Raw genomic sequence first — 12,746 nt, forward strand, 5'->3', positions numbered from 1 at the left:
CTTCAGAAAAAAAGTCAGCTTTGAAATTCAGATAAATACATCTGTTAGTCATTGACACTCCTGATGAAGAAATTGCATGGTGTGATATCAATGCAACACAGAGAGAGAGAGAGAGAGAGAGAGAGAGAGAGAGAGAGAGAGAACTGTCTATACACTACAAATTAACCACCACCACCATCTTAACAGCTTAGGCCCAAAGCAAACACAGATATGCAGCTTTTGTGTGTAGAAAACTGTCCTAGAATTCTTTCTATTGTGTCACAATTTTATCATTTGACAGAAGGTGATAATAGACGAGGACTGCAAATCCCAAACATAAGGCCACTTTTGTACCCATAGGCTCAATTGAGCATTGGGCATGTATATCATTCAGGAATTCAAATCATTCACTTTTCTAAGGCTTCTTTCTATACCAAGCATGCCTGAGTTAAATACCATAAATGCCGAAATAAACAATCCAAACAACAATAGCAATCAAAGAAATAAACTGAAAAATGTCAACAGAATTGAAAGAGCCCAGTAATCAGATAGTAGATTCATATGGATAACATATTGACACATGAGAGTGATTATTTTACAAGCACAAATTGTTCTTCAGACTATTAAGTAGCTGTTACAGAAAGCTGAACTTTCTTAAACTTGTGGCATGCAACATTTCATTTCCTTGGTCAGATGGTGCAATTTGAGTGGATACCCAAATTAATCAAAAAGCATGCCAGACAAACCTTCCACTAGATTTCATTCAATATAAGGATTCTGATTTCCTAAAACTCTAACCGGATGGGCAATACAGAGCTTATATATCAATGAGCAGCTGAAACCAGAAAGGTTCGAATTCTTTGTAACAGCTCGGCCTTTATGGAATCAGGAACTGAAGCTGCATGTAAAGAAAAAATAGCAGCTGATAAACTAGTAAGACAATTAGAATGCCAGAAACATAATGAAATGGAAGTGAGAAAATTAAAACTAGAGTCCATCCACCAAAAAGATGACTAAACTCATTCATCTACTACCTACGGAACCATAAAACCAGATTATCATTTCTTGACCATTACAGGGGCACATAAAACTAAATCATTGGGATTACCTGTTAAATGTAATTCATTATTAAACCATGTTAGGTCCTTTAGTCTTGTCAATCCCGTGAACAAACATGCTTTATCGAGTTGTAATTTTCCAAAGTTTGTTGTCTTGCTCTCTCGAGCGAAAGCTGCTTCTGTCTGCCAAAAACTTGTGAAGGAAGATTGTGCGCTCAAGCACAGGTAGCGTGGCTCGAGCAAAGCCACTTAAGGAAAACACGTGTATTTGGTTCCTCGCTCGAGCGAGAGAGTCTTTGCTCGAGAGAGCTTCGCTGCCCCTGTTTTCTATAAGTATTTGTTTAAGTCCAAATCTAGGATTACGTTTTTGAGATCTTCTTTAAGGTGTTTAGGGTTTTCTTTTGGGGTTTTTCACTAGTTTTTCTTGATGCCTTGATTGAGTATTAAACTCATGTTTTGATAAGCACACATCAAGGAGGTTGATTGTTCATATTCAAGAATGTTCTTCTTCGGTGGAATCCAGAGATTCAAGCGTGGAGTGTCGAAAGAGTTTGATACTGTGCGTGGTCGTTGATTCGACAATAGAAGTTGTGGATTCAACTTCAATCTAATCAATTCCGAGACAAAGGTTGCGGTAAAAGATATACAGAAGATTTGAAGATAAATTGGAAGCGTTTGGGTAATTTGAACAACTCGATATACAGAAGATCTGATACCAACTTAGAAAATATGAGGAAGAAGAGCTCCGAAAATATGAGGAAGAAGGAATATATTTCTGTTATATTCAAAACTTCTTATTTTACAAGACCAAATGACACTCTTTATATAGGAGATATTACAAACATCATTATAACCCATTATATGCCACTTACATATTATATATTACCACTATCTACCACTATCATATTATATACATGCCACTATCTACCACCAACACCACTATCATATTCTATACATGCCACTATCTACCACCAACACCACTATCATATTCTATACATGCCACTATCTACCACCAACACTACTATCATATGGCACTATCTTATTATATGCATTAACACAAATTTCCAGCAGTTATCTTTGTAATCTTTATTTCTTCAGTAGTGGATTGATTAGTGGCGTTTCGCCCGTGATTTTTTTTATCACAATTGAAGGTGCTTCAATTGTGATTTTTCCACGTAAAAATCGTTTGTGGCGATTTATTGTTTTCCGAAAACAACAATCTAAATCACTTTCGTAAGTGCTTGATGATTTAGATTGTGAGTTTTATTTGATTGGGAATTGGAATAATTAAATCTTGATCTAATCACGAATCACTTAGTTTTTTCAAACCATAACAGAAAATCTATCTCAAATTTGACAACAAGATCGATCCAAAGTGGAATGGAACTACACAGGCGAATCTGGCAGATGTCTGAGATATTACAGCAAAATAATAATACAAAAAGGAAAAACGAATCCTATATGCAAATTTCCTGCTTTTCAGAATTTCACTAGTAGAGGGCATACTGTTGTCATGATTGTGCCTGTTCATTTACTGATCCTTCATTCCACCAATCCTTCATTCCAGCCATGCACTTCCAATCCCAAGAACATCTTGATTAAAATTTATATTTCGTAGAAATTCTATAATCTTTGAATTTTCTCATCTCCTCAAAGATTGGAATGCACACTCCTCTCTCTCTCTCTCTCTCTCTCTCTCTCTCTCTCTCATCCTAGCCAATCTTTCCCATCCCTAAGTGAAATTACTCCAAAGTGCCTCCAAGGTGATTGGTTGGGACAATAGTTCAGACAAAAATAACACCGAGGGATGCTTCTTATGGAGAAGAATCACAACCCCTCTTCTCAAGTGTATGTTCTGTGCTTAAAACACAATGAACCTCAACCTCAGCTTCTTTCTTGTTTTTAAAAGTTATATCAAATATATGGAACCCTATTTCTAAAACTCGGCAGGTATAAGTTGTTTCCTCATACTACTCAATTATCAACAATAAAAAAAAGTTAGCCCTCCTACCCATGATTGATTTGGAGTCAGACATGCAACTATATTACTGAGGGTTCGAACTAAGAGAATTAAGTGCAGATAAGAAAAACAAAGAAAGAAAGAAACCCTTACCTCTGCCTTTGGGGGTAATTACATGCACAAGATCATCCACAGTAACATTGTTCCTACCTTTCTTTTTCACAAAAGCCCTAGGACAACAAAGAGTTTGAGACTGATTTTTAAATGATACGAAAGACACCAAATGCACAAGTTTGCATGCACAAAAACCTCGAACCAAGTTACAATAAGCCAAACAAATTAACTCAAACAAGTCAATCTTTGTTATTGTTACTCATTTGAAGTACAGCAAGGACAAAATTGTAGGGATAAATGGTCATATAATCAGAAAGAAGCACATATGCAAATAAATTCCAGATCTGTGTCCGGGAAAATCATGAGGGATTCCAAGAACAATAATAATAATAATTAATCAGACAACCCATCTCATCTTATGACTAACAAACTGATGATGAGTGACCCACCACAGTTAGAGATTAGTGAAAATCAGAGTCTATGGTGGAAATTATTACCAATCTACTATATATACCACAAAAGGTAAATGAGCAAATAAATGTGTCCAAAGTGAAAGAAGAGAAGCACCATGCCCTTGTTCAACTGGAAACATATGCCAGTAGCCAAATTTGTTGCACAGAAGATTTACAATACAACTCTCTGTCAGCCAATAAACAAGGTCGCGAAAGAAGAAGAAAATCCAACATATCATAAAAAAGTTGGAAAATATATGGGAAAACACACACATACAAATGCACACATTGAAACTACGAAAATCTGTGTATAAAAAACGAAGTGCAAAAAACCTGCAAAGGGCTTTCATTTCGTCCTTCCACCCACAATCTATGAGCCTTTCCCTCAAAAGCTCCATCAACCGTTCTTTTTCCCCACTCTCAATCAACTGTTGAGGCAACCAACTGACCAATTCATTAAACAGCCAAAAACTCACAATGCATTAACATGACTCCAAAACACAACTCATTCAGTATCCTCACATGGCAATCACATAAAAATCCAATCTTTAATCTTTTTAATGTCAATTCAATCCCTTTTAAAGTTCCCCTACAGACCAACAATAAATTTAAAGAGAGAAAAACAAGCAAAACAACAGTTGGAATGGTGACTTCACTCACTCAAAAAGAGCATCAAACTACTTGGATTCTTTTTTTTCTTCAAAGAATTGACTTCGATTTCAGCTCAAGAAACAATCAGAAATTGGGTAATTCAATAATCCCACAATTCCTAGGTAACAAACTTACGGAGATCTCAAAATCAAAGACTTTTAAGAGAAGAGAAAAGCAACAAATTGACCTTGATGTTGATGATTTCTTGAAGCGAAGGCTCTTTTTCTCGATCATCCCTGGCGTCTGGTGTCGGTGGACGATTCACTGAATGCCTCCTATTTTCAACATCACAATCACACAAAATTAAACCAATACATACAAAATCAAAAACCCAATAACAGAATCAGCAATTACCAAGAAGATCGTCTCTAATCTCAGGAAGAGAGAGAGAGAGAGTATTTACATACATGTGATGGTTACGATTCGATGGAGCCTGAGATGGGTCTATGTTGGAGTTCACGAAGAGCGAGCACCGAACATATATATAGTTCTGAGTTTAGCTTCAAAACGGCGTCGTGTCAGTTGTCAGACTGATTGATTTAGTCCCACATCGAAACTTTACGTTGCATAGTTGGGGTTTATAAGAACGAGTGAGAGAAAACATAGTGTCCCTTCGGGGACATCCGATAAAATTGGAACGATACAGAGAAGATTAGCATGGCCCTGCGCAAGGATGACACGCACAAATCGAGAAATGGTCCAAATTTTTTTCGACATTTTTGGTCCAAATTTGCAGAAGAGCTAGGGTTTTTGTATGCACAGATGTCTTCTTGTTTACATTTTTTTTATGAAATTTTGCAGAAGAATCGAAGATCTAGGGTTGCGGATGCCTTGTTTTTTTCGACTTTTTTTGCCCAAATTTGCAGAAGAATCGAAGAGCTAGGGTTTCTGTATGCACAGATGCCTTGTTGTTTACATTTTTTTTAAATAAAATTTTGCAGAAGAATCGAAGATCTAGGGTTGTATTTCGCAATCTCGATATCGATCACTTCAACCTCCTCTTGACCAACAGGTGATTCTTTCTTCTTCTTATTGTTGTTTTAATTAAAAAGTTGGGTTTTTTTTTTTTCTTTTCAATTTTGTTTTGTTTATTTAGAATACGGTGATTCTGAGAGAAATTCTAGGGTTTAAGGAGCTTGGAAAAGCTTTTATTTTTGGTAATAAAACTGGAAAGATGTTTTAGTTAATTGATAGTTGCCATGTGGTCAGTGTTAAAGAGCTTGATTCATTCAACAACAATCAATATGAGGTTTTCTTTGATAATTGTAGATTCTTTGTATCCATGGTTGAGTTTGTTGAATTGGTTCTCTAGTCTATAGATGGGTTTATTGTTTCTGAATTTCCACTGATCTTTGAATTCTATAAGATTAGTAAGTCTCAGTCTCACATGGTTGCACACACGTGGCACGAGCATTCACACTATCCATGTATTTCTATTGAAGGAAAAGGGATCTTGGTTAATTATCTTGATTTATTCATGTACATCTGTTATTGTAGGCTTTCCACCCAGATATTGATGCAGGTCTGTCTGGTTTGAATTTTCCCTAAGGTTTGGGTGCGAGTGGATGGGTGTTGGAGACTGAAAATATCAAGTTCCTACACTGGCTAGTATTGAAGTTTAGTACATCTTTAAGTTTGCATGTGGTTTTGCATATTAAACAAGTTATGGTTTTTGAAGGCAATAGGTGTTGGCAAGACATTTTAGCTGGTATAAGTTTGACAGGTAAAAAGTTTATTGATTCTCTTGAGTTTTTTTAACCGTATTGAACTGTAAAAGATGCACTAACAAAAAAAGAAAGAAAAATAGAAGATAAAACAAACAAATAAAACAAAGGTTTGATCATTCATCATGGATCATATGTTAATAGCATGGGGTACATGTGAAGGTTGAGATGAATGTTGTCGAGTCATTTTTCCATGTACCTCACTTCAAGATGAGCCTTGGCTGATAAACCTGAAATGCCCATGGTACCCACATAGAGACTTCTGATCCAAAGACATTGGCAAACAATAGGCCTAATGCATTTTTGATCTCTGTTGACTAGAGCTGCTAGTGACTGGTACGCTTAGATTGGCATTGTTAGCTTCATTAAAACTTCTGATTTTTGGCTTATATGATATAATATAAATTGAAATGCATGTCTGTAATTGTAGCATCTACAACCAACATAATTTCAATGTTTTAAGTGAATTTTCTTCAATCCTCTTGCTTACTTGACCACAGTTTTTACTGCTTGTACCTCTTAGTTCTTCTTCTCTGACACACATTTCTCCATAATATTGGTATTCTCTCTTAAGCACCTTCCTTAGCCTGCTTTTGCTGTTATGTAACAACTGGTATCAGTTTCACTATAATGTTTTCTTGGCGTCAGCATCCCAAATTGGGAAACGGAGGTGGGTGGATTGTAAAGTTTGTTTTGGTTTGAAGTACATAACTTTGCATAACCATTTCTTGCATCCTATTTGAGATTAAGGCAGGCTTTCAATTGCTATTTGGTAATACAAGTAGCAACTTTTGACCTTTATGTGTGTCAAACTGCTGTACTTAACAGATAGACCCTAGCTATCAGTGGTAAAAAGCCATTTGTTGTCGTTCATACAAGTCTTGTCGAGCAGGATTTTCATAGCATAACCCTTGAACTGTACGTCTGTCATTATGTATTTTGTGCGTGTCTAACTGATGTACAATTTTTAAATTTCTGCTATTTTGATATATACAATGCTATTAACATACTGTTGTTCAATTAATTAATATGTTATGATTTTGGCTGGATCCTGGTTTGGTAGAGGTGCTCTGTCCAAGGAACATCATCATGAGGTTATGATTTTATTTCCACTGTTTAGATCGTCTAGAAATTTTGGAATAAAGTAACATTTGAGAACTCTTCTTCCACTACCTTTCAAATTCTTCAGCAGATCAATCATCTCTTTTCTCCCATTTGTGAATATAATTTTATTCATAAACCCCAATTCCGGCCTCACTGCAGCAGCCCTCTTCTCCTTGCTCTTCTTGTTCTTCCTTTTCTTTATTACTATTTTTTTACTGTTGTTTATTTACTAACTCCAAATCTCTTGTTGAACACCTGAGAGGCCTTAATGGTCACCAGGCAGTGGCAGCTCCCTTAATTTTTGACTTTTTCTATTTAGCTCGGAGCCCTCACTGTTGTGAAATATCTCTGGTTGGCAAATGGGTACCTTCTTGGAGCTGATAGGCTGGCTAAATTCGCAACAAACTCTCGGATATCTTCATATGGATAATCTTATCATGCTTGCGTGAATCATGATGGATAAAAGGAATCTTTTGGCATGACTGTTTATTGGGCTGGCCAGCTTTGTTTGTCTACTCTGTCTTGTTTCTTCTAGTACTTTTGGAGTCCCTTTGATGTCAGTTGGCCATTTCTGGGCATGTTAGGGAGCTGCCATGCTTGTCTATGGAAAGTAGCTTTCTGCTGTTTTGGCTCTGGACTTGCAACTTTTGTAGAAGTGTTTTGTTCACTTGGGCTTTAGGTCTCAACCTCTTGTATCTAGATATGTGTTTGGCATTGGTCTGATCTGTATGATCTTCATATATGTAACTGAATTTCTTGTTCATCTATTAATGATTGATGTTCTAATTTATGCCAATAAAGAACAAATAAAAAGAGACTCCTGATGGTGATCAATGCTTTTTTGGGTTCTGACTGAGTTGGCTGGGTTTGGTCCAATTATTACGGAAATTCGACAAGTCCTTTCCTGGTTTTGGTCTTTCAAGTTTTCGCATTTTCGACGGACGGGGAATGAAGTTGCTCACCAGTTGGCAAGTCTGGCTATCTTCAATGCAGGTATGCGAAGTTGGATGGAAGAGTTTCCGTCTTTGGTGTCGCTGTTTGTCCTTCTTGATGTAGGATCTGCTTGATGTTTGTTTTGCTTTCCTGCTTGTTATACTATCTAAAAAAAAGTGGGTAAGTTAAAAGTAGGTTGGTCCAACGTCCAACCTACATGAAACCCAGGGTGAATTTCTTGCAGGTTGCAGCATAATTGAAGTTGTTCTTCAAACAACTTCTAAAAGCTTGAATCACTTTTTTTCTTTTTAAATTCAAAACCAAGGATAAAAAAATTATATTTAAAATTCAGGAGTTGAATTGAATCTTGGTACAGCCAAGGCTGAAACCTCTTGACAATTGGGATTCACTTTGGTTAGATATTCATTAAAAAGTTGTATGAAAAAGGCCAAGCTATCAAAGAAGAGATCTTAGAGAAGCAACAAATCAAATCATCCAATATTTGATGTGCAAAGGAAAAACAGTGAGAAAGAAAATTATTTATTTGATTATTTCATGCTTCAATGTTTTGCAACACTTGTCATGGGTTAGAAGCAGGACATGTTTTAAAAACACGGGGGTGAAAACAGAAGAAGTTTCATCAGTGGAAATCTATTTTACTAATATAGTAGCATAACCTGATCAAGCTTTTCCCTGATTCTATACCGTCTAGATACACTATGCCAATAAAAATGGAAAACATAAGCAAAGAAAAGGGAGAAAAGAAAACAATTATATAGCACATTTTCAACACCAACCCCATGCAACCACGAACCACTGAAAACAACACTTGCCAAATGCAGATACAAGACACTTTCAACACCAATTCCATGCCAATCATGAAGGAACCACCGAGTTGCAATATTGAACCACTTCAACTCTCACAATTGATCAGATAACTACGTGTTGATTTTTTAAGTTCATTACAACAGTTAACACAAGATTTAAATGTCTCAAAACTTCAGATCTCAAAACACTTTTGCAAAACATTTCACATGAGAAAGAAGAAACTGAAATGAAGAAACCACCATCTTTTTGTATAAGTTGGTTTTATCTTGTCGAAAGCTTGCCAGTAGTGAGACTAACAAATTATCTGATATAGTGCTTTCCCTGTTATGAATCAAAGAAGCATTTCTTGAAGATAATTTAGTGTTCACAAACAAATATTGATCCATTCCAGTAGTTCTCAGCTTTTCCAAGTTTCCATCTCGGGCAAATGTAGAAGACCAAACATGCCAAGGTAAGTTATCAATGGTATACACCTTTCATCTACAACCATCACAGAAAATCAGGTAAACGAATTACAGAATCCAAGAACTTTGGCATAACTGGTGATTCCAACAAATAGTTCATGCAAACTTGCAAATGTAAACTTTCAGCAAAAAATTTGACTTCTATGTAGGCAAAATTAGAATGGAACAACAAATTATGTTTCCACTTTCAATAAATTAGAGTCCAGACCACCTCTTCATCATCGTTTGTATTCAACTATTCTTTCGTTAGGACTGTTAATTGTTCAAATGGGTCTTATGTGCTATGCATATAAACAAGATTAAGTATCACCATCCACAAGGCTCCATCCGGGTGTTTTCTTCAACTTAACTTCTTTCATCACCTTCCTCATCCTTGAAACATCCTCCCATCGTCCAGCCTCTGCATACATGTTAGACAAAACAACATAAACCCCGTGATTTTGAGGTTGCAAATCAAGAATTTCTTTCACCACCCGTTCTGCAACATCAATATCACCATGGTTCTTACAAGCTGCCAACAGAGCTCCCCAAATCACTATGTCAGCTTTCCACACCATTACTTTAATTAGCTCCTCAGCCTCTAGTAGCCTCCCACATCGCCCAAGAAGATCAACCATACAGCCATAGTGCTCTATCTTGGGCTCAATTCCATACACCCCTTTCATGGAATAAAAGATTTCACGACCAAGATCAATCAAGCCAGCATGGCAACAGGCAGACAAAACCCCAACAAATGAGATATCATTTGGCACAACCTGGTCTCTCACTAGCTTCTGAAATAGATCAAGTGCTTCTTCCGCATGTCCATGGGCGGCCAATCCACAAATCATTGCATTCCACGTTGCAATGTTCCTCTCAACCATGCTCTTGAAACACTTTCTAGCCATGAAAATTGCTCCATTCTTCGCATACATGTGAACCAATGCTGTGCCGAGAATGACTCCCACATCAATCCCTTTCTCTTCCATAAACACATGAATCCTTTCACCCATATCCAAACATCCCGACCGAGCACAAGCTGACAACACAGAAGCCAAAGTTACCCCATTGGGTTCAAACCCATCAGCAATCATTTGACCAAACAACTCCAATGCCTCATTGGCACAAAAGTTTTGCGCATACCCGCATACCATTGTCGTCCAAATACTCAAATTTCTCTCCGGAGCTTCTTCAAACACTTGGCGGGCACAATTCAAATCGCTCGAAACAGAGTAACCCCTGACCAACCCATTAACAACATGCAAATCCAAGTCCAACCCAAATTTCAAAACATGGGAATGCACTTGTTTACAAGTTTCAAGCGACAGCAAACCAGAACACGCCTTGAGAAGAAAAGGGAAGGTGTGCTTACCCGGAATAACACCAAGCCTTCGCATCTTTATGTAAAGAAACACAGCTTCGCGAGGATTTAAGCTACTAGCATGAGCTCTAATGAGAGTGTTCCACATAAAAGAATTGGGTTCGTGGGTATAGTGAAAGAGCTTGAGAGCGTAATTGAGATCACCAGAGTCCGAAAGAGCGCAAAAGGAAAGTAATCGGCTTGCGGCGAAGTTGTCGTGAATGCGGGATGAGACGACCATTTGGGCGTGGATTTGTTTGAGTTGGTGCATTGATGTGCATTTGTCGGCGAGGAGAGAGAGGCGTGGAGGGTTCGACGACGACGGTGGTGGTGGGTCTGGGTGAGGAAAAGTTGCGTAGGAGAGAAGTGGATGATGGATACAGAGATTTCTGAATGAGGGTGTTCTTGGGAGGAACATTGGGTTGGGTTGGGTTAGCCATAGACGCAAGTCGTTTGCCAGTGTTGGGGTTTGATTTCCCCGCAGTCAATCGCGCGGCAAAATCTGATCAGCGACGTACACCAATTTTCTTCAACTATACTACTACAAAAATCCAAGAAAGTAGGTTGAAACGGAAAATGTTTGACGCCCAACAAAATTTTCACACTTTCGGACAAACTACACATCAGCGAGTTTTGAAAAAATATTTACAATTTAATTATTAATATTTATAAATTTTAGATAAATTTATCAATAAGTCTCATATTTTGAATTTATAATTTATATAGTCTTATATTTTTTCTTGTGACTCATTTAGTCATTTTGAATGTGTAATGACTCATTTATCCGCCACAATGGAGTGTCATATTTAGAAAAAATATACTAATTTTTTTTTAGTGTCACATCATACCCATCACGTTGGAATGTTACATTTGAAAAAAATACACTAATGAGTTTTTAATTTTTTTGGAATGTCACATTATATCCACTACGTTATCACATTTGAAAAAAGTATACTAAGGAGTTTTTAGTTTTTTTGGTGTATCACATGTAGTTTTTTTGAAATGGCACACTATATCCGCCACGTTTCTCACATTTAGAAAAAGTATATTGAAGAGTTTTTAGTTGTCATATCATACTGACACGTCATCACATTTAGGAAAAGTATACTAAGGAAATTTTAATTTTTTTAGAGTGTCACATCATATCCGTAACGTCGGAGTGTCATATGTTACATTTGGAAAAGTATACTAATTTTTTTTTTAGTTTTTTTAGAGTGTTACATCATACCCACCATGTTATCCATTTAGAAAAAATATAATAAGGAATTTTTAATTTTTTTAGAGTGTCGCATCATACCTATTATGTTGGAATGTCATATTAATACCTGTCACATTGGAGTGGAATGTGATATCATACATGTCATACTAATAAAAGGTATAACCGTCTATCAAAACACTACCAAAATTAAAAATATAACTACACAGAATGAAATTCTCCACTAAGAAGACTTAACAGGTCAATAGAAAAAATATGGGTAAATTACAAATACGCCCTCCTGAGATTTGCTTAAAATACAAATTGCCTCATGTGGTTTGAAAAATTACAAATACACCCTTATTAGATTTTTTTATTTAACAGAATTAACTAAAATAATGAAATTCATAATTGCTCTCCTATACAATAATAAAATTACCTAAATTATTAATTGAAACATATTTTTAACATCATTAAAAATAGTTAATTAACTTGATGATTTATTAATAAAATGGGCGATTTGTTACGAATTTAGAAACCTCAAGGGTGAAATGTAATTTTCAAAATCACAAGAAGAGATTCGTATTTTAATCAAATCTTGGAGAGTATATTTGTAATTTAATCAAAAAAATTAAAACTAATTGAAATACTTGTTTATGAGATAAGATTTATTGATAAACTAGTATATGCTCGTACCTAAAGACACGGTGTAAATAAACATTTCTCTCATTCTTCTCCTCATTACTACTTATCTCAAACTTTCTGAAACTCTCTTATTCTTCTTACCAATAATTGCAACAAAGCTATAAAAAAATTTAATTCAAGATTGCAATTAGAGAAAAGCAGTCAACATCGTTAAGCATATCACAGAATCATAATAATTGCATTCCACCGAGGCAATACAATCAAGTATTAACATAATTACCATACATGTAAAACAACTAC

The 12,746-nt window shown here is 36.2% G+C and overlaps 2 protein-coding genes, 1 long non-coding RNA gene and 1 other non-coding gene across 5 annotated transcripts; 2 read left to right on the forward strand and 2 right to left on the reverse strand.

Moving 5' to 3' along the window:
- Positions 1–483: 483 nt before the first annotated feature.
- Positions 484–4,766, reverse strand: LOC114307739 (transcription and mRNA export factor ENY2). Its single transcript, XM_028253157.2, has 5 exons — positions 4,622–4,766; positions 4,402–4,489; positions 3,897–3,991; positions 3,151–3,227; positions 484–877 (listed from the first exon to the last, which is right to left on the reverse strand). Coding segments are annotated over exons 1-5 (336 nt in total). The 5' UTR covers positions 4,624–4,766; the 3' UTR covers positions 484–803.
- Positions 4,767–4,781: 15 nt separating this feature from the next.
- Positions 4,782–7,855, forward strand: LOC114307740 (uncharacterized). 2 transcript variants are annotated; one of them, XR_014328485.1, is made up of 4 exons: positions 4,782–4,911; positions 5,016–5,226; positions 5,712–5,937; positions 7,362–7,855. It is a non-coding gene; the product is annotated as an uncharacterized LOC114307740 (long non-coding RNA). The 2 variants fall into 2 exon arrangements; XR_014328484.1 differs by lacking the exon at positions 7,362–7,855 and having other exon boundaries at positions 5,712–6,018.
- On the forward strand, positions 4,822–4,923 carry LOC114307746 (U6 spliceosomal RNA). The gene has a single exon (XR_003645230.2). It is a non-coding gene; the product is annotated as a U6 spliceosomal RNA (small nuclear RNA).
- A 1,015-nt stretch (positions 7,856–8,870) lies between the features above and the next one.
- LOC114307738 (pentatricopeptide repeat-containing protein At5g56310) lies at positions 8,871–11,206 on the reverse strand. The gene has a single exon (XM_028253156.2). It carries the CDS (start codon positions 11,022–11,024, stop codon positions 9,567–9,569), a length of 1,458 nt encoding a protein of 485 aa, XP_028108957.2. The 5' UTR covers positions 11,025–11,206; the 3' UTR covers positions 8,871–9,566.
- Positions 11,207–12,746: the final 1,540 nt, after the last annotated feature.

The sequence above is a fragment of the Camellia sinensis genome, chromosome 4, assembly GCF_055761805.1.
Source record: "Camellia sinensis isolate YWXY chromosome 4, ASM5576180v1, whole genome shotgun sequence".
NCBI classification, from domain to species: domain Eukaryota; kingdom Viridiplantae; phylum Streptophyta; class Magnoliopsida; order Ericales; family Theaceae; genus Camellia; species Camellia sinensis.

Excerpts from the sequence above, each read along its gene's own strand:
- LOC114307739 (XM_028253157.2), bottom strand. Across the intron at positions 3,992-4,401 it reads AAGAAATCATCAACATCAAG|TTGATTGAGAGTGGGGAAAA; the intron begins GTCAATTTGTTG and ends TTGCCTCAACAG. Across the intron at positions 878-3,150 it reads AATTACCCCCAAAGGCAGAG|CTTCAGTTCCTGATTCCATA; the intron begins GTAAGGGTTTCT and ends CTTTACATGCAG.
- LOC114307738 (XM_028253156.2), bottom strand. The coding sequence starts at position 11,024 with ATGTTCCTCCCAAGAACACCCTCATTCAGAAATCTCTGTATCCATCAT.